Genomic DNA, 22,049 nt, shown 5'->3' on the forward strand with positions numbered 1-22,049 from the left:
GTGAACTAAACCCACGTACAACGTTTTCCTCTTATCGTCGCCCCACAATGATTCGTCACTCATCGTCGCTTCCGTCAATATGTCAAGATTTGTCACTCTCTTGTTGTAGGAAAAAAATAAAAAAGTGACCGATTCCATTGGACCGAACTGGAACCGGACCAGACCATCGGTCGGTCCTATGACCAACCGGTTCGGTCCCCAGTTCTCAAAATTGGGAATCAGGAACCGATCACCCCTAGACCATTATCTCAGCTATAATAAGCGATGAACACAGTATCTTCAATAACCAAGCAGGGTATCGAACGATATTATTAAGACCATCAAAAAACGACTGGGGAATAAACATTCAAATGCACAAGTCTATGCAGTCATGGTTAGTGTGATTCTTTTGTTGCCATTCTATAACTTTCTTCACGGTTTAATATAGTTTTATAATTCATTATTCATGTATTTTTTTCCTGAATGCTATTCAATTTTTATCTTTTTTTGCATCGATAGTTTTCGCAGCAACACCTGCCATAGTCGACTTCGCTGTTTCTTAACGACTCTCTCAAGAAGGTCTATTGTGTTGCAGTTGTTGGAGATGCTGATGAACAATATTGGAGAACCTGTTCATAACCAAGTCATTGAATTGGGGATTCTCCCTATTCTTGTGAAGATAGTTAAGAAAAAGGTTTGCATTTGATGTCATTTATTCTAAATGGTTCGACAAAATTGAAATAATGCAACTCATGGAAAATTCTTTCAGACTGACTTGCCAGTGCGAGAGAGGATATTTCTCCTTCTAGATGCCACATAGATATCCCTTAGTGGTGCTTCCGAGAAGTTCCCTTAATATTATTTTGCATTCTATGACCTTGTGGTAAGTACTGGTCTTTGAAATTGGGATCTCATTTTGGATGTTATATTGAAAACCTTTGTATTTCCATACTTCTCATTTGCATTGGTCGGAAACTGAGGCATTAAAAATCTATTTGAACAGGATGGATTTTCTCAGCAATCAGGCACACATTCCGTCTATGAATTGAGGTATGTTCCACTTCCATCGGAAAAGGTTATCTCCTTTTGGGCAATTGGCTCATCAGCTAGATGTCCTTTTCCTCCAGAAAATCTCTTAAGCCATTTACATTGAGGCCCTTAAGTTATTATATTGTTAGAATATAAGATAGCAATTTCAGTAGCATTTTCCATGATTTGTGGAAGCTTCAGGGCTAATATGCTGAAAGCATCAGGCATGTAATCCAAAGCCAATTTAAAGTTGAATTTCCTGTCAAAATCTTCCTTTCTTCTTGGCATTTTCTCATAGAGGCCTTATGACGAATTATTCTCTTGGAAGTTTTCTTGCTTTAGTCGACCACGAAAGACTTTATGCAATTAATATACTTAGCTTTTCTTATACTTTTAGGACTTCAAACTTACTCGTGTAATATCTTTTTCCTTCTTGGATTTAAGTAGTTCAGGCAAAAGAAAATGTATAACATCATTACTTTGGTAAAATTAATATGTCAATGCATTTTTTGCACAAGTATTTGCAATATTTAGGAGTTCTTTTTTCTTAGGGTTAATACCACGAAAAACCTCAAACTGGTACATTTGTGACAAATTTACCCCAAACTAATTTTTTGATCATGAAAAACCCCTAACTAGTACACATGTGACAATTTTACCCTTTGTTAGTTTCCGTTAAATTTTATCGTCAAATTTCTGAGTTGGATGACACGTGACAGTAATGTATTGGTAAGTTGCTAACTATTTCAATAATTGACCAATATATATTTATAAATGTTTCTATACATTTGTTTTTTTTAGGTCGGAGACTTTCTATACTTTAAAATTACTAATGTTTGTAGAAAATTATCAACTCTTATCTAAGTCCATTTACCAATGTTTATATGATTTTTTTTAAATTACTAATTGTTTCGACAGCATGCCAACATTTATTTGTTAATGTTACTAATGCATTAAAGTTACTAAATCTTATAGGAAATTATCAGCCTTGATTTGGGTGATTTAACAATTTTCACGATTTAAGCTACCGACAATTTTTTCACTTTACTAACTCTTATTTGAGTTTGTTACCAACATTTATTTGATGGTTCCAGCATTCCAATGAATTTAATACTTTACCATCATTTACTTGTGTAGCTTATTGACGTATTAAATTTACTAAACTCGTCTTTCACCCGGAAGACTTCATCGATTGGATGACTGTTTATTTCTGCCCTAGTATTTGAGTTAGAGTATTTGGCTTGTTTGAAGCCAAAAAAGTAAAAAAAATACTCCGCTTCATGTCACACCCCGAACCATGATACCAAATCAAACGGGGATGTCACGCCCCGAACCCTACGGCGCGCGCGACAACCCAACCGAGGTCGATTCGAATGCGATGTCCCAGGACGCGTCGCCGACCCAACGCCCAACACAGAGATCAAGCACATGCGGAAGCAATATAAACGCCCGTACGATTAAACACACATGACCAAGGATAGCACACACTACAACAACATTAAAAAATATACACCTGCATTAACAGGGAGAACATATACACTATCCATATACAGCATGAGCCCAAAAATCAAAAGCGGGTCAATGGCCACTACTGACAAAAAGGGGTAAGTGGCCCGGGCGGTCAGGGGTACTAAAACTAGGTGGGGCTCCGGTCAAAAAGGTACTGGCCCGACCTAACTAGGATCTAAGGTCTACTGTAGGGCTCCCAGTCTGAGTCAGAACTCGACGAGTCAGAAGAACTCTCGGACGACTCCGGCTCGGACTCCATGGACTTCAACTCGGTATCGATCCCGGATGACTCTTCGTCTGAACCGTCCTCCTCATGTGCGGCCTCTAGCTCGAGGTCCTGCTCCATCGGCTCTGGCTCATCCTCCGAATCCATCGGCTCCGGGCCTGGGTCCCCATCCTCCGTCTGCTCTAGTTCGTCCATCTCCCAAAAATCCGGCCCGTGCCCTAAGTCAGCACTAGAGCTCTCCTTGGACGCACGGTCAGGGCTTGCCAAGTCCCCATCGAGACACTGAGGGTCAACATCCCCTGACTCGCTAAATGGGACCTCAAAAGATCGAAGGGGTCCGTAAGTCCCTGTATGATCCCTAATACACCATCCTATGTACATGTGGGACTGGTCAAGCTGCTCGCCCGCATCAACCCAAATTGTAGTCAGGTATCTAACATATGTATCCCCGTTCCCTACGGGGTACTTCGTCTCCTCCCGGTCTATCCGGTAAAGGACCCCAAAACGAATAGGTACTGCAGACATCTCAAGGCCGGTGGTCTGAAAAATTGGGTTTATACAATAGTGAGAATAAATCTCAGCGAGTAGGCCTCCCAAACTTAAACTAGGCTAACATGCACCTCCTGACAAACACTAAACAACACACAATCCAAAACATAAATGACTTAGGCCCTCGGGCCCAAATCCAATATTTAAGTGACCCTGCAGGTTAGGCACTTTATATATATATATTCGCAATAATGGCACCGAACTCAGCCATGGTATATCTACACATATCACATAGCCAAGATGCATGTCATGCATATGCTCGTGCTCACACTCATACTCATGTCTCATCAACGCACCTTCGCACACTTGCAATTTGCCAAATTCACCGACCCGCGTAAAACGCATCAGGTTTGTCATCTTCCGGTAGTCCGGGCATCGTCCCGCGTAAAACGCATCAGGACGGGTTCAATACCCCGCGTAAGACGCATCAGAGCTTTTATGTGATCACACGTACACATACACCAGTTATTATCTGAACCCCGCGTAAAACACATCAGGGCGATTTAAGTGATCACATGTGCATGCCGTTCGTGCACACACGCATAATGCACATGTTATGCCAAAACTCAGTATGCACGCTCATGGCCACAATATCCACACTCGGCATTCGTGAAATTCACACTGGGCACTCAATAAGATTTGGCTATTTAATCCAAACAATGCCACAACATGCTCAATCCACATTTCAATATGCCCAACCAACATATTAGCACGTCCATTTAAGCAATTCAAATCACTCTTGCATGGTACATAATCTACACATATAAATCACACAATTAGATCAACATGAACTCGCGCACTCGAGGCCCGCCATGCTACTCCATTCTTGGTCACACTAAGCATATGACATGGCATCACAAAATTGATCACAACCAATGACAATTCAGCCGCCCAATCAGTCAATTCAAACATTCCCGGTAATTACACAATTAAACCCCAAATTGATCACTCTTGGTCCAATTCAATCCCGGTATGGACAGCCACCAAACAGGTCACTCTAGGCCAATAATTATCCTCAAAATACTTCATTAGGCCCCCCAAGACATCACCCAAATCAGCCACCATGAGGACAATGCGAGGCACACTCGAGATTCCACAATTGAACCCAACTTAACCGAACTCGGGCCGATTCAATCCAATATTTCCAGCCATCACGCAGCACATTCTAGGCCGCTAAACCTCATTAAAATTATCACGCTAAACCACCAAATTCGCCCTAAAGTCAGCCCCTAACATCCTCCACAAATTAACCCCTAAATTACCCTAATTAACCCCTAAAACTCATCTAGAAATGTACATTAGCCTAATTAGGGTTTAGGGTTGTACTCACTTGGATTCCTAAGCTCCAAACTAAGCTTAACAAGGCTGGGGAAGTGGGCGGACCAAGCTGATTCCACAGCGGCGCAAGCGACGGCGGCGGGCGGCCTTCACGGCGGCGCGAGCGGCGGCGGCTTGCAGACGGCGGTCCACGGCGGGGGCTGCTCACGCGGATGGGAAAGGGAGGAAGAGAGAGAATGGGACGGCTGGATGGTGGTGGTGCTAGGCGAGAATGGGCGGACGGCGATGGCTCCGGCTCCGGCGAGCGGCGGCTTGCTCCGGCGAGGGGCCTCACGGCCGAGCAAGAAGGAAGATGAAGAGGAGGGAGTTGTCATGGGGGAGAGGAAATGGCCGGATGAAATGGTGAGAAAAATGAGAGGAGAGAGAGTGAGTGGAGAGCTTAACCAAATTGGTGAGTGGGATTGGTGACCAAACTATCCAACAAATGACTATCAAGTCCTTATTTCAATGGCCATGATCAAGTCTTGCTAATATATCTTGGGGGCATTATGGACCATTATTTCCAGCATTATTGGGCTGAGATAAACCAATTTAAAACTCTAAAATAATCTCCAAATAATCCCAAAATTCGGAATACAAGGCTAGGGACATAGGGGCAAAACGGTAATTTTCCGATCCGCGGTCAAATTTTCAATTTTTGACTCTATCGATCCCAAATATAATTGACCACATAAATATGACGTCGTCCTTGCTAAATAGTCGCGTACGCCCACGAAATTCGACATCGAAGTCCGGACTCAATTCCACAATCGATTTCGCTCGATTTGCGATTTTAGCGTCTCTCACTAACGGCCGGCTGTTTAGGGATTACGCGTATCAACCTAGGGTTACTCGAGTCGCGACGATCTCTATTTCCCAGAGAGCACGAGGATTTATCACTAGTTTCGGGGAATCGCGATCGTTCGGAATAAGTTCGGGACCGTTCACCACGTGTACTCTCGATCGTGCGAAATCACCCGCGATCCGATCGTACATCGTTGGCCAATTCGAATCCGTCACACTCCTTGGATCGGCCCACATTGGTACAAAATATTTCCTCGTCGCTTCTCGGAATCGGACTCAATTCACGGTCGAGTTCTTGGGTCCACGTACCGTTTTCCTAGTTAGCCTTTCCCTATTAGTCAGTATCCCGAGAATGATCAGTTCCGGGCGAGACTTACTAAAACGAATGAGAAATACATTTCATTGATTACGAAAGTGGATCGAATTCAGGACGTTACACTTGAGTCCATCAAGCGTCGGTGAAACTGAGAAAAATTAACTATTCTTTATATGGAGAAAATTTTCCAATTAGTCCTAAGCCTATTATATGAATGCCAATTCAATTACAAAATTTTCAATTTTGCCAATTTAATCCTAAACCTTTGCACGAAAATTCCAATATAGTCATTCCGGTCAACTTTCGCAATAAATTGCTAATGTGGATGTCCAATCATCGCTGGCGACTGGCCTCCTACATGGCACACTATCCCAAAAGCGATTACCGTCAAAAATTGGCCGAAAGGGCTACATTGAAATTTCGTGCAAAGACTTAGAACTAAATTGGCAAAATTAAAAAATTTAGAATGAATTAGCATCCATGCTATAAGTTTAGGACTGATTGGACAATTTCCCCTCTTATTTGAATCTTTTACCAATGTTTATTTGATTGTGAAATTACCAGCCATTCAAATATTTTACCAATTTTTATTTGTTAAAATTAGCAAAATGTTAAAATTGTTAATTTTTATATGAAATTATCAACTTTTATTTGATTGTTTCGAAATTACTAACTATTCCAAAATTTACCAAGATTTATTTTGCACAACTTACCAATTTGTTCAAGTTAATGACTCTACTAGGAAATTATCAACGTTGGTAATTTGTTCAAATGTTATTAGATTGGCCTGGAAATGTTAATTGAGTCCGCTTACCAACATTTGAGTTCACTTACCAACGTTTAATAGATAGGTTTGGAAATTAATAACTAGTCATATAATTTACCAACATTTATTAGTTACAAGCTACTAATTCTTATACCAAATTACCAACTACTTTCAAAATTACCAACTACTCTAATAAATATACCAACATTCATTTGCGACCTTTATTCGATTTTTTCAACATTTATTTAAAGAAACTGACCCTTACATAAAAGTAGCAACTGATTTTGAGTTAGTTTTCAATATTTATTTGATTGCTATAAAACTACTGATTGGTCCAATAATTTACTGAGATCTATCACAACTTACCAACCAAAAAAAGGTTGCGAAATTATCAACTCTTATTAGATTAGATAGTAATGTTTGGTCGATCGTTTCAAAAATAACAAATGTTTCAATTATATACCAAATATAATTTGGACAACTTACCGACATATTAAAATTACTACTCGTACAAGAAATTGCCTACTCTCTTCAACTCGCGAACTACATTTCAATAATTTACCAACATTATTTCCAAAGCTTAAGTTACCATCTCTTAGAGTCACTTTCCATTATTTAACCGTTCCAAAAGTATATTAACTATTAGTCTGTTCCAACTGTTCTCATAATTTAGCCAGATTTCTTTGGGAAGCTTTCCAACGTATTAAAGTTATAATCGTAAAACTAAAACTTGTTATTAATAAGCGAAAAGTTAGTAAATCATTCAAATTAATATTTGCAATTTGCTGTAAGAGCAAAGTAATTATAATACGATGGTGACTTTCCCAAATGAATATTAGTAGGTTCTTTGAACATTTGATAACTTTGAAACAATCAACTAAAAGTCGATAACTGGACTCAAATGAAAGTTGTAAATTTTCTATAGAAATCAGTAACTCTAGTACTTTGATAACCTACACAAGTTAATAATAATAATTTAAAGAGACTAGTTTAAAATACTCAAATAATTGTTGGTACTTCCACAAAACTAGTAGTAACTACTAAGATATCACATGTTAAATAACCATCGATAACTTACTAACATGTCGCAGGTTAAATAACTTACCATCAGACTTTTGAAGTTGCTAGCGTTTTTTAGGAAATACCAACACTCACCGCAATTTCACACACAGAATGCCACAATATACCCATATTACAAGGTATAAAAAGGGCAGAAAATATCGTTGATTTTGGCTGTTTATTAGAAACAGCAGCCAATTCAAGTTAAGGTGCGTTCTGATCACTAACCTGCAAATTCACACATTTTAACAAGCATCAAGAGCTGAGTGTAGGAGTGATGGACTACATTATCTCGACAATTGCTCTGCTGACAATTTTCCCTTGGTCAAGTTCTTGAAATGCTTTGCCAGCCTCTTCAAATGTGTATTTCCTTGAAACTGCACTGGTGAGATTGAAGATCCCTGATTCCGCCAACTTGACCAACTTGGGAAGATCCTGCCTTGCTCTTGCTCCGTACGAGCCAATGACTTTAATCTGATTGAGAAAATCATTGCTAATAGTTAAATCGTTCGAGTCCTAATGCAGCAAATTGATCCGAGACCATACATTTTCCTATTAATCCTTAATCATTCTTCACAATAGTGTAAGAATGAGAACAAATTACTCTAGGTGCCACTTTAAAATTCATGATGATATGAACATCTGCACTAGGGTGTGATGAGTGCTCCTGAAACAAATTTTGAGTAAATTTTATCTAGAATAGTTCAATTTTCAAGCCAATGATAATACATAACAGGAGGAAAATTAATCCATTGAAAACTATAAAGTTTCCCCAATTGGTTTCTTAACAAGTTCCCTTGGGACACTCGTTAACAAAATATTCTAAACTAATCAGCAGAATTTCAGCCAAAAGTTTATCAAGACTCAAAATCAAGAATTCAAGTTCGTAAAAGGAATATCTGAAATTCACTATGATATAAAACATCAGAAGTTCGTGCCATTATAATAAGTCATAACAGCCAGAATAAAGTCATGGTTCTAGTGAAATGCTCATATCGTTAATGTCAACAAGATGGAAGTATACTACAAAACTTCATTCTAAATACATTAAAGTACTGGGAACATCACGTTGATGCACTGTGTTTATAGTGCCATCAATTTCAAACATGCAGTTCAGAAATCATTACTTTAAGTAGTCCCACCAACCTGGTCCAAAAGGAATGAAAAAACAGTTTCCTGTTATTTGTTACTTGCGAAACATGTTTTACAAACTGTGCTCTTAACACCATTTCTTCAGAAAGATTGAAGGCCCTAAAACCCAATAGCATCCACCTTACCAGATAGGTTACTTTTGAGGACAATGGCTGAACAAGTAAAACAGCTATTGTCCTTCAGTATTCCTTTCTTTCCCAACTCCCTTGCTTTTCAACAAGAAGGTTTCAGTTAATAACGAGGGAACAGCAAGTTAAAACGTCATTTAGTGAACGCAAGATAACTCTGTAACTAGTGTCATGCAAATGGAAACAAATTCACACATATCACAAGTAGACTCAGCTATTCACCTTTCTGCGGACAAGTCGATTTATGTCTACCTCCCCCACAGCACCAGATTTTGCAAGTCCTATCATCACGGCTTTTCCACCATCCCTAACACTTTGTACACACTGCATGAACGTTTGTGGTTTTCCCAGAGCTTCTACAGCAATATCAACACCCATCCCTCCAGTTATTGTCTGCCAAGAGATGGGGGAAGCACTTAGTCAAGAAAGAGTATAATGATATTAATAACAATAATAGTAATAATAAGAAGAGATTGCAGAAAGCAAATTGAGCCAATTCGCAAAGCACACTGGAAGTCAATCGCTAGATGAGCATGTCAAGGTCAAAGCAAAGTGCAGAAAGTGAAAATTGATGGGTATGGAGCATAAAATCATTCATAGGTTCAACCAATTTACCTGCTAATCTATATCAAGTCATCTAACACACGCTATTTATCCATCTTAACCTCTTCCAGTAACTAAGTGCCAATCAATCTTCTTCCCCCTCCCCCCAGGATTAAGATGGTGTAGCCATGCAAACTGACAACCTAAAGTGCTGTAAAGAGAAGATGGTACGTCTAGGGCTGGTTGAAAGGATGGGTTGACCAAGAGACCATGGACAGACCTCTACAAAGGAATGTTGATTCTTGAATAAATGGATCTTGCGAGCATTGTATTAAATGAGCAGTTATAACATGCTCCCAAATATTGCTCCTCATGCAGTCGAACCATTGGATCTTGAGGATGCATTTAATGCATAACATTATTGTGCATCCAGCTTCTCAGATGCCATTTTCCTAGAGCACCAATAAGAAACCATATCAAATAGGGCAACATGGTGTGGAAAGATCCATGTGGCGAACTCCATAGAGGGAGAAGACATCTGTGACTCATGCTTTTACACCTCACGGTGACTGTAAAAGGGAGCACGTACCTTAATCTTTTCAATAGCATCCTCTTTGATTGCATTCACGGTGTGGGTGGCCCCAAAAATTTTAGCTTTCTGTAACTTTTCATCAGTGATATCCACAGCAATAATATCAGAGGCACCAAATGCCTTAGCTATCTGCAAACAACTGAAACATTCAAAAGGTCATACTTATGTAGGAAGAGAGGACTAAGGTATCAAAGGAGGCAAAGCATTAGGGATGAGATGGAACGCCCAGCAGACCTCCCCTCATACCAAAATGACAAGTTCAGGCGACATAAATCATATTGCACAAGTTAACCATACCAGCTTAAGCATTATCTTTTATTTGTCAAAGAAGCTCCACTTTTCTTGGTTAGATTACATCTTAGATGGATAACTGGAAACCTTGTCTCTAGAAAAACAGATGTATATAAAAAGCAGGTTGATTAAAACCTGTAAACCTTGTCTCTAGAAATCTTAAACATGATATTTAGGGACTTTAGGTGATGCCTAAAAATAAAGTTGAAGTTATTGTTTGCAGCAAGGAACTTGACCAAAGAAACCGTCAGTCGCATTGTGTCATGAATAGGTATATTCAGGTACTAAGATTGGTTTTTTGATGGGGCATATGCAGGGTTCATCTAGGGACCACTCGACAAGATTCAACAACAGCTGGCAGGGGAAGAAATTTTCAGAGAAAAGGGAAAGTATGAAGTGTCCCAGTTCCTCAATCTATCTATTGATTGATTCCAAAATGAAGAAATTGGAGAGCTCTCAAGGCCGAGACATGAAAAATCTTGAAATCAAATAAGAATGGCCAGAAAAGGTGAACTGTTTGACAAAGTGGTAGAAACTTCACAGATAGTAACTGCCATGGAGTTCATCAATCACATTTCTAGCACATGATTGAAGTGTGGAATTTTTCGCACAAATCAATGGAAAATAATCAATCACCTAAGCTCCCAGGAGAGTTCAGATGATTCCATACCTACTAGTGCATATTTACCAGAAAAAAACATGTCCATGTTCAATTACAGTTGTATGCCATTCCATCTAACTATAGTTGGATCGCTGTGCATTTTTCCACGACATAACAAAATCCATGTTCATTTAGGCAAAGTCACTTCGGATATGTGTAAGCGAAATACTAGATATCCATATGCATTGTTGGCTGTAGCTTAGATGATGTTGGAGTGTGGTACCTTGATCCGACACCTCCAACACCAATAACAGCGATGGAATCCCCAGGACGCACCTCAGCTGCGTGGGTCATAGCACCATACGCAGTGAAAACTGCACAGCCAAGAATGGCAGATTCCGAGTAGGGCAATGAGGCTGGCAATACAGCTAATCCATTTGCGGGCACAACGCAGTATTCAGCCAACCCTCCCATACTATACATATAAACAGGTTCACCTGCAAATACATCCGAGATTCAGGCAGAGAGCATCGTGCAAAAGAGGGAGAACCATCAAACCTACACGTGGTGAATTAGAGATCAAAGTAACTCGTACACACATTGGGACATGAAACAGCATTAATAAGAAGGGGTAAGGCTAAGCGTAACATGCATCTACAAATTTGCGAGGAGAGAAGAGAAGAACTTGCCAGTGCCGTGGAGGAAAAGGCGAGTATTGCCGTCGTAAAGGGTGCCCTGCGCACGGTTATAAGCGAAGAAATCCTCGCACAGGTCATCATGACCCTGAAGTCAAATCAGCAAGCGCGAAGGGAAACCGTCAGGGGAGACAAAGAGAATCGTCTTACGCAATCTTGAAAAGACAAGGACCGAGAAGGCGTCGCAAAGAAAAGAACAAAAGAGGAGGGACCGACCTTAGAGCAGTGGAAGCAGGAGCCACAGGGCATGATGAAGGCCCCGACGACGAGAGACCCAACTGGGAATCTGTGGACGATCTTGGGATCGGTGAGGGGGTGTTGCTCGACGACCTCGCCGGTGATCTCGTGGCCGACCACGCAAGGCGAAGCGAAGGGGAGCTCGCCCTTGAGGACGTGGAGGTCGGAGTGGCAGACCCCGCAGGCTTTGGTGCGGATGAGGACCTCGCCGGGCTGGGGGCGAGGGATTTGGAGGAGCTCGAGGGAGAGGGGGCGGGTGGGATCCCGGAACACGGCCCCCTTCATCGACGACGACGGGCTGACGTGGTACCCAGAGGAGGAGGAGGGCGAAGAGTAGTGCCTCCTACCGATCCCCGCGTCGCGGTGGGCGGTGGGTTCGATGGCATGATGACGAGCAGGAGCTAGCCATCTCCAGGCGGCGGCGGAGGAGGGACGACGAGGAGGAGGTGCAGCGGCAGCGGAATACGACGACCTGGACAGCAACGCCACCCTCTTTGCCAATCTGCTCATCCCTTCTTCCTTCCTCGCAATTCGACCGTCACGCACCTTAAAGGACTGAGCTTGGATTTGCTGTCAAATTTCGCAGACGACGACGACGACGGCGACGACGACCACTCCCAGGAAGTGGAGAGTGCTAAATAGAATACGACGACGACCATCGGAAGAGGGTGACGCCTGGCTGACTCGCTGTCCCCATCCCGGCTGCGGCTAATCTCTGCCGTTGGTTTTGAATTTTGCGTCCAGCGGCTCCTCTCTGCCGTCGATTTTGGATTTACATTGCGGCCCTCTCTCTCTTTCTCTATCGTGCAAGTTTTCCTCTGTTTTTTCAATTTCAATTTGCACCGGGAACCAATGATTCTCTCTTCTTTCTTTGTTATTTTATGACGAGTTGGTGGAGATTCTTGACATTTAGGATAACGATCGCTTTGGAAAATCTTTTAGAAAGATGGGAATTACTGGCCGTCACCATTGCTTTTTTTTTTTTTTTGGTCGAAGTATTACTTTCCATTCAAACACTAGGAAACGTATCACAAGAGAGAATATGACTAGAGTCAATACAAAATAAATCCCATAGAGGTAGGGGTGGTCTAGACATCCAGTTGGATGGTAGAAATCCTTTCTGATGTTTTTTGGCTATCCAGTCTGCTGCTTGATTGCTGTTTCGTGGACAGTGGACCAAGGAAATCGCCTTTAATTGGGAGAGCAGTACATTGCAATCAACAAAAAGGCTTCTCAAGGCCCATGGGCTTTCTGTCAGATTATAAGCGAGAAATACAGAGGCTTCATTGTCTGACTGTAAGCTAATCTTCTCTGCTGATATTTCCTTCTTCTTCGTTGTCTCTGCCCGCAGACAGAGAAGTGCTTCTTTTACAGCGTTGCCTTCAGTTTCCAACGGGGAGGAAGCAGACACAGATTTGGCGAACCCCACAATAATCACTCCCCTGTAATCTCTACATATCCCAGCCACCGACCCCTCTGTTTTACCTTCGATCCAAGACCCATCAATGTTGAATTTCAGAATTCCCGGTTCTGGGGGCGTCCAGCGTTCTGTCTTAGCTTTCGCCGTCTAGCTCCTCGATTCAGGTAAGTTTTGCTCCCGATAGTTTCTGTTTAGATAAATAGCTTCTTCCACAATTGTTTCGGAGCTTAGACTAATTTGATTGAATACCCAGGCGTTCCTTACCTTCCAAATTTGCTAGAGGACTCCTGCAAGCATTTCCCGACCCGATTGTACTGAGCTTTTGGGGAGTGCTTCGTTGATCCATTTGTCCATCCTTGTTAGATTTATCAGTGATACGTCCATCTGGATTCTCGGGTCTGACCATATGTTGTTGGTCCAGTCACAGAGGGTGAAGATGTGCTCCATCGTCTCAGGATGTTTTTGGCAAATTGGACAAAGTGGGTCAGGTAAGGCCCTTCTTTTATATAGATTTTCCGAAGTTGGCAGAGCATTACTACACACACACCATATGAAAAATCGAATTTTTGGTTCTGTGCGTAATTTCTATATCTCTGTCCAAAGTGAGCGGGGCTACTGGTAAGAGGATGACGCGAGTTCTGTATTTTGCTTGGAAGGAACTGCTCGAAGTCTGGAGTAATCGTGTTTTACCGAATATTCTCCTGTTGTTGCTCCATTCCATATTTGTCTATCGGTGTCCTGGATAGGATCGATCCTTATGGCCTGGATTTCGGACACAATCTCCTCCAGAAACAGTCTTGTTAGCTGATTAACATCCCACGTTTTTGTCTCTTGATCTATCAGCTCTACGACTCTCTGTGGGTCCTCCCGGTTTGCTGGACCTCCTATGACTCTCCTTTCCAACCATTTGTCCTCTCTTATGTTGATGCTCTCACCATTGCCGACGTGCCATCTCACATCAGGGCATATGGTATCCCTTCCCATTAATATACTTTGCCACCCCCACGAGGGCCGGGAGCCCTTAGTTGCTTTCCAAAAACTTCTGTTTGGGAAATAAATGCCTTTTAGTAGTTGGCACCACAACACAGTTGGATTTTGCGCCAGTCTCCACGCTTGCTTTCCTAGCATAGCCTTGTTGAAGGTAACTAAGTCCTTGAAGCCCAATCCCCCATCTATTTTCCTTTCTTTAAGGAGTTCCCATTTTTCCAGTGGATGCCCGATTTTGAAGAATTCTGTTTCCACCAAAAGGAAGCTATTTTTTGTTCAATCGCTTTGCACACGGAGATTGGGATTTTGAAAATAGACATTGCATATTGGGGAAGTGATTGTACCACTGTTTTGATTAGAATCTCCTTACCCGCCTTTGAGAGCAGCTTTTCTTTCCAGCCTTCCAACTTCATATTTACCCTTGCCAATATCCACGCGAACATCTGTTTTTTTGTTTGTCCCCAATCTGATGGGATACCCAGATATTTCCCGGTTTTCTCCATAATTGGAACTCTTAGTTCATTCGCCAAATTTCTTTTGAGGATTTGAGGGCAGCCCGCACTATAAAAGATTCCGGATTTGTTTAGATTCATTGCTTGTCCTGAAGCGAAGCAGTATTGGTTTAAGATGTTTGCCAGATTTTGGCATTCCCCTATTGTCCCATCCAGGAAGAAAATAGCGTCATCAGCAAAAAGTAAGTGTGACAACGTTGGGCAGTTCCTATTCAGTTTGATGCCTTTCAGACTCCCATCCTCAACAGCCTTTCTTAGTAGAGATGAGAGCATATTTGCCATGATTATAAACAAATAAGGAGATAGTGGATCTCCTTGTCTAATACCCCGTGATGGTTGGAAGTACTTTAAAGGCTCACCGTTCACTTTAACGCTGAATGTGACTGAGGAAATACATTGCTTCACTAATGACACCCACTCCTGGCTGAAGCCCATTTTCACCATGCTAGCGCAAAGGAAGTCCAACTCCACTCTGTCGTAAGCTTTTTGCATATCCAACTTTAGGATCGCCTGAAACTTCCTTTCCTTTCCCGAATTCTTAGTTGATGTAGGACCTCCTGGACTATGATTATATTATCTTGAATCAACCTCCCACTCACAAAGGCACTCTGTTCTGTGGCAATTAGATTCGGAAGCCAGGGTTTGAGGCGATTCGCCATCACCTTTGAGATTATCTTGTAGCTGAAATTGCATAGGCTAATGGGTCTAAATTGTGTGATGCTTTCTGGATGGGTGACTTTAGGGATGATCACAATGTGTGTTTTGTTGAGTTCTGGATTAAGGTAGCCTGATAGGAAGAAATTGCTGACAAGACTGTGTAGATCATGTTGTAGTTCCTCCCAATGGTGATGGTAAAATTGGCCATTCATCCCGTCTGGTCCTGGGGCTTTTGTTGCTCCTAGCTGAAACACTGCTTGTTTGACCTCTTCTACGGTAACCGCTGCCATCAATGCCTCATTCATCTTATGTTGGCTTGGAAAAGAGCATTGGTCTAGAATTGGGCTGAAGTTCCTGGTACCCACTGTTTCGAACAAGGATTCATAATAACTGGCGATGTGCTGGTTTATGTTGTTGGGATCTCTACACCATGTGTCTTCAATTTTCAACATTGAAATTTTATTCCTTTGTCTTCTTTGGACTGTGGCGGCGTGGAAATATTTCGTGTTTTTGTCTCCCCACTTAATCCAATTAATTCTTGATCTCATGCCCCAATATTGCTCTTCTTGTTTCCACAAATTCTGGATTTGCACTTTGATTTGCTGCATTTCTTTTCTGTCGGAACCACCATTACCTGCATTTGTAAGGGTCAAGAGTCTTCTTTTTAAGAACTCGATCTTGTTGTGGGCATTGGAGAATTTCTTTTTACTCCACAACTCTAGAGCATCTGAGGTCTTTTTCAATTTTCCAGCAAACGAAATTGGAATGACTTCCGGTACACCCCAAGCTTCCTTCACCAACTCCTTGCACTCCACATCGGCCAGCCAATACGCCTCAAACTTAAAAACTTTTTTCCTTTTAGTCCTGTTTGGTTGGAGGGACAGCAGAATAGGACTATGATCGGAACCTATAGCAGGTAAAGCGAATGCTTCCGCATTTGGGAACCTCACTTTCCAATTTATGTTGCAAAGTACTCTATCTAATCTTTCCCACACGAGTGCATTTCCTTCCCTATTGTTGGACCAGGTGAATGCGCATCCCTTACTTTCGATATCCATTAGTGAGCATCTATTTAACAGTCTTGGAATGCAACTAGTCTGTAGTGCTCCGCCCCATTACCACCTGATTTTTCCCAATGGTACAATATTTCGTTAAAATCTCCGGCACATATCCAAGGGAGGGGATTAGCTACCTTTATTACTTGTAGATATTGCCACAGCCTGAGTCTTTCCTGGAAATTTGTGGGAGCATACGGGAAAGTGATGCGCATGAGAGTCCCACTATCTTGATCTCTACACAAAATGTCTATAAATTCTCTAGAGGAATCTTCCACCACCACCGTCACCCCTTCGTTCCACATTATAGCCAAACCCCCCGCGATACCTTCGGGGTCTATTATCTCTATGTTTTGGAAGTTGGTTCTTCTTTTCACTCTGTCAACGACCGGTCTCTTGTTTTTAGTTTCCATCAGGAAGACTAAGTCAAGCCTTTCTTGAGCCACTAAGGCTCTGAGATGCTGGACTGTCAGGGGATTGCCTAGCCCCTGGCAGTTCCAGCTCAAAAGTTTCATATAATCCCCGGTGGCTTATTAGGGCTAGTCACCGTCGCTTCAAAGCATATTAAAATTCAAGAAATCTCTCTGTACAGATAACATGTATCCATGAGGGGCTCGGCCCATGTAAAATGGTAGAGTCAAATTGTTACGATTAGCGCCAGAACAGGACTCTTTCCGATAAATATGGACCCGAGCACACGCTCGAGTGGATGGTGGAGACATGTGGTTCTTTATACAGACATGATCGAAATCACAAAGTCACCGTTCTAAACATGGACCGCTACATCGATGCTGACCCAATCCGGCCACACATTCTACTCTGTTACCCCTCCATGTTGCTAACAATACCATTTTGCTCTAATTCTAGTGATGCTATTCATTTCCTTATGTTCTCCTGTTAGTGATATTAAGATATCTATTTGATTATGTATATCTCTCGGGTTTATGCATATATCTTTTGATAATGCATATCATTGATTGGTTAGATTTGATATTATGTTATCTTGTTACCTTAAGTAGTTATCTAATAAGCCTATAAATAGGCTCTCCATGTACTCTTTTATATATAATATCGAACTATAGAGAAATTTCATATCCCTCTCTTTTGCATATTAAGGTAAAAGGTACCAGAGCCTCCTTTCTATTTCTCTTTCCCTGACGATTTTCTAAGCAAAAAGTAATATTTGATAAAAACATAAAATTTCTATTCCCGAAATTGAAATTCGTTTGATAACGATGCAAAATTTCTATTCCCACTAGTCAGTGAACGGCGATGGTGGCGACAGGCGACGGCAGACAACCGGCAGGGGGGCAGCAGTGGCGGGCAGCCAATGAGCGGCAACGAACGGCCGGCAAGCATCGGCGGACAGCGAGCGACGGTAGGTGGCGATGATCTTTAACTTCTCATTTCTGTTCTAAATCTATTTATGGGCCAAAATTTGTTCCTGAAATAAAAAAAATGAAATTATTTTAACAAACGGATTTATGTTCCAAATATGTTCCCGAGAACAAAAAAACTGAAAAAAGGGAAACATAATGGTTATCATTTGTGCCCTTAGTACACCGGGTGCACTTCACACTCGGTTCACCTTACGCACCCCAGAAATTTGCCCAATTCTATTTTTCCACTTTATCATTCTCAGTGCAAAATAAATCCATCCCCGCTCGACAATGTTCATATGGGTATCTTATTTTCGTCTAAATAAGCACCATCGTGGTTGTGTGTTATGACGTCCACAACACATCATCAAGTCAATGTTTTCTTTTTTCAAGGAGGTAATTTTCATCGCATAGTAACTTTTCCCTTAGCCAAGTTTGGCTTATTCCGCTTGTCGTAACCACGCCAGCCGTATCGGCCGTGTTTAAGTTACAATCCATACAGCAAAGTCAACTGCAAAGGACGCATGTTGCTCGGCTCTAATATCTCTGATTCTCGACTTTCACTTCTCGTTTCGAGAAGCCAACTCCACCATTAGATTCGCCGCCATCAAATGACAAACATATTAAAATCTCACCGTCATTGGAAGCCTAGAGCCAACGCACGCACCCTATGTGCAGCTGCGCCACGCATCCTCCATTGCCAACCGTGCATTGCCGGTTCCGCTATCTGATTTCATGTCGATCGAAGATTTTGGGACACTGTCAACATTATTTTTCAACTCGAGTTGATTTGTTCCAATTTACTTGCATTGGAGGAATGTTAGCACTATTATGATATCTATTTAATTCTGCATATATCTCGGGATTATGCATGTCTCTTTTAATAGTGCATATCTTTGATTGATTAGATTTGATATTATGTTTATCTTGCTACCTTAAGTAGTTATCTAATAAGCTTATAAATAAGGTCTCCATGTACTATTTTATATAAGATATCAAACTATAGAGAAATTTCATATTCCTCTCTTTTGCATATTATTTATTACATTTAACTTGGTATCAGAGCTTAGTGTACCCGGTTCACCTCACGCATCCCAAAAATTTCCCCAATCCTATTTTTTTGCTTTATCATTCTTAGCACAAAAAAAATCCATCCTTGCTCATATGAGTATCTTATTTTCGTCTAAGGAAGCACCACGGTGATCGTGCTACGACGTCGACGACGCATCGTCAAGTCGAGGTTTTCTTTTTTTAGGGAGGTATTTTTCGACGCCGCGAAGACGCGTCTTCGCACATTAAGTTTCCCTTAACAAAGTCTAGTTTATTCCACTTGCTGTAACCATGCCAGGCGTATGGGCCATGTTTAAGTTACTGTCCCGACAGCAAAGTCAATCGCAAAGGATGCACCCTGCTCGACTCTTATACCTCCGATTCTCGACTTTTCACTTCTTGTTTCGAAAAGATGACACCACTATTAGATTCACCGCTGACAAATGATCAACATATTGAAATCTCATCGTCATTGGAAGCCTGGAGCCAGCACATGCACCCTACGTGCAGCTGCGCCACGCGTCCTCTATTGCCAATTGTGCATTGCTGGTTCCGCTATCTAATTTGATGTTGATCGAAGATTTGGGACATTGTCCGAATTATTTTTCAAGCTCAAGTTAATTTGTTCCAATTCACTTGCGTTGGAGTGGATGTTAGCGATATTACAATATTTATTTGATTCTGCATATCTCTCGGGATTATGCATATATCTCATTTGAACAGCATATCCTTGATTGATTATATTTGATATTATGTTTATCTTGTTAGCTTAAGTAGTTATCTAATAAGCCTAGAAATAGACTCTTCATATACTCTTTTATATATTGAGCTATAGAATTCCATATTCCTCTCTTTTGCATATTATTTATTACAGTTAACTCCCCCTGTGAAGTTGAAGAGGGTACTCGCTTTTGATTTGATATGCATGTTTTCCTATCATTTTTTCCGGTTCTATGTTGAAACCCCATAATAGCTTAAACAAACATTGATCGTCTTAAAAGAGATATTGATTTTGCGATACATAAATCACATTAAATCATGAAAACTTTGGCCTAATTCCCTAAAAAAACCCTTAACTTTAAGTCTAATCCAAATTCTATCCCAAACTTTTTTTTGTCTCAAGAAAACCCTCAACTTTCCCTTTAGTCCCAAATTTATCCCGTTGTTAACCCTTAATCCAAAGTTAACATTATTTGTCCAACGTGGCATTTGCACATCAAGAATAAATCCAAATCATTTGACTTGGATTTAAAACACTGTTCATCATTCCTATCCTCCCAACCTCATCTGGATCTTTTTTCTTTCTTTCTCTTTCCTTTTTATTTTCTTTTTTCTCCTTCTTCTCCTTTTGACTCCGCAATAGGCGACCTTCGTACGAACATTTGGAAGTTGCGACCTCAAATTTATGCTGGATCTGAGGTTGACCTCCAAATCTAGGTTTCGAAGCTTCAAGGGAGGGCTTGGGCTTGTCCCAGAAGAAGACTTTGATCGTGAGCTTGGTGGTGGTCGCCAGCTTCATATTTTGACGAGGCGGCGAAGATTGGCCAACTACCCTTTCTCGACTCCACACGAAGCTCATTTCAGCATAGCTCTTTCTTGACTCCACACAAAAGCACCACCATCACCACTGGAGAACTATAGGTAGTGGGTTGAGCCAGTTCTTGCTCAAAGAGACGAGGCCGAGCCTCGGCGGTCGGCCCACGAGCAAGGACAAGACAAGCTCGGCCAATGGCCTCGTCGAGCAAAAGCAGTATCTTTATGTGAAGGTCGTGAGGCTGGGGAGGTCTCGACGTCGTTCGGGGATAGAGATGATGTGATATCCCGAATTTGGACCTAGATGACCAAAGGTAGAATGGGCGAGCAGTCCGAGCCGAGGATCGGTAATGGAACAGATAACATGGTCGGAACGAGGTAACTGAGGGTTGGTCATGGTTCGATCGAAAGATTGCCCATGGATTGGCTTAGGGATCAACAATAGAATGACTCCCCGATCACGTAATTTAATTAGAGTAATATGTCTATGGATTGACTCTTCGACCATAAGGGCCATTAGTGGAAAGGTCAGGGATGACCATGGATCAGTACCGTGTCGGCATGCGTCGGTCACGGCTGATTCCGCACGACTATGCATCGGCCACGGATGATCATGGAATAATCTCGTGATACTAGATTCCACGAGGCTACATGACAACTAAGAGTTGACCATGGGTCATTGATACTCGAACGTGGCCCGGTCACGAATCGGCCATGGATCGTTGTGTTGAGTCGGGTAGGCCATAAACGAGCCATGTGCTAGGTCACAAGTCTAGTGGCTTGGTCGTGGACTAGGCTATGTGCTAGCCACGCCGGCCAGGCCTTGTACCTGGTCATGACCGGTCAATGTGCTCATCAGCTAGGTCACAGACCGACTACGTGCCTAGCCGTGTGCCAGTCATTGTGCCTGATCCTTGTACCAAGCAATGTGCCCGTCAGATCCGGCTCCTATCTAGTTTTGTGCCCAATAGACTTGGCCATGAGCCATGCATTGTGTCCATTCATGAGCCAATGCATGTGTTTGGTCCATGAACTGGCCCCTTGCTTGTGTGGCTCGGCACCATGCTTGGCGCACCACTCGTGTAGCCCGTGTGCTCGGCCACGCACCCGGCCATATGCCCAGCCGTGTGCCCATGTGACCCGACAGTGTGCCTGGCCCTGCGCCCGATCAGGCCCGACCGCACAGGCCACGCGCCTGGTCAATCCGACCGGCCCGTGCTTGCACCAATTGACTTGGACTTGGGCTTGGTTATGTTTGGTAATATTTGAAAGTAATCCTACACCGAACCTCAATCCGGATAGGTTGGTCGATCATTTTTTTTAAATTCGGAATTTCCTCGTTTACTTAGGCATTTTGCTAAGTATACTTATAGGTTTTGGAGGATTACAAACCGATTGTCCTTAGTGTATAATTAAACATTTTAGAAGGGCAAGAATCAGCAAGTTTTGGCCAAGCCGTGGGGAACAAGAAGAAAAATTTGACCAAGTCCATATTTGACCAATAATTGGAGGGTCATCATTAAAAGGATCTTATGACATAAGATCTTCATTAATTAAATGTGACATCTGAATTTCGATCCACTTTTGGGATAAATGAAATGTGTATATTCTTCAATGCATTTGTAGTTAAATCTCGCCTGGAACTGATCATTCTCGGGATACT

The 22,049-nt window shown here is 42.0% G+C and overlaps 1 protein-coding gene and 2 long non-coding RNA genes across 3 annotated transcripts; 2 read left to right on the forward strand and 1 right to left on the reverse strand.

Moving 5' to 3' along the window:
- Positions 1-243: 243 nt before the first annotated feature.
- On the forward strand, positions 244-862 carry LOC130135021 (uncharacterized). The gene is made up of 3 exons (XR_008814515.1): positions 244-373; positions 575-673; positions 749-862. It is a non-coding gene; the product is annotated as an uncharacterized LOC130135021 (long non-coding RNA).
- Positions 863-7,587: 6,725 nt separating this feature from the next.
- Positions 7,588-12,568, reverse strand: LOC115682645 (uncharacterized). The gene is made up of 6 exons (XM_030606927.2): positions 11,773-12,568; positions 11,551-11,644; positions 11,145-11,358; positions 9,967-10,108; positions 9,057-9,227; positions 7,588-8,028 (listed from the first exon to the last, which is right to left on the reverse strand). Exons 1-6 carry the CDS (start codon positions 12,301-12,303, stop codon positions 7,837-7,839), a joined length of 1,344 nt encoding a protein of 447 aa, XP_030462787.1. The 5' UTR covers positions 12,304-12,568; the 3' UTR covers positions 7,588-7,836.
- A 680-nt stretch (positions 12,569-13,248) lies between these two features.
- On the forward strand, positions 13,249-13,797 carry LOC130135017 (uncharacterized). Its single transcript, XR_008814513.1, has 2 exons — positions 13,249-13,377; positions 13,467-13,797. It is a non-coding gene; the product is annotated as an uncharacterized LOC130135017 (long non-coding RNA).
- The last annotated feature ends 8,252 nt before the right edge of the window (positions 13,798-22,049 follow it).

Source organism: Syzygium oleosum, unplaced genomic scaffold (assembly GCF_021117445.2).
Source record: "Syzygium oleosum isolate NSW1041296 unplaced genomic scaffold, Sole_v2.1 Sole_v2.26, whole genome shotgun sequence".
Classification (NCBI taxonomy): domain Eukaryota; kingdom Viridiplantae; phylum Streptophyta; class Magnoliopsida; order Myrtales; family Myrtaceae; genus Syzygium; species Syzygium oleosum.

What these genes read in the sequence shown, in the direction of transcription:
- LOC115682645 (XM_030606927.2), bottom strand. Translation starts at nt 12,303, where the DNA reads ATGAGCAGATTGGCAAAGAGGGTGGCGTTGCTGTCCAGGTCGTCGTAT. An exon ending in CCTTTTCCTCCACGGCACTG is followed by an intron (nt 11,359 to 11,550) that starts GCAAGTTCTTCT and finishes ATGTATTTGCAG; the next exon opens with GTGAACCTGTTTATATGTAT. An exon ending in GTTGGAGGTGTCGGATCAAG is followed by an intron (nt 10,109 to 11,144) that starts GTACCACACTCC and finishes TGAATGTTTCAG; the next exon opens with TTGTTTGCAGATAGCTAAGG.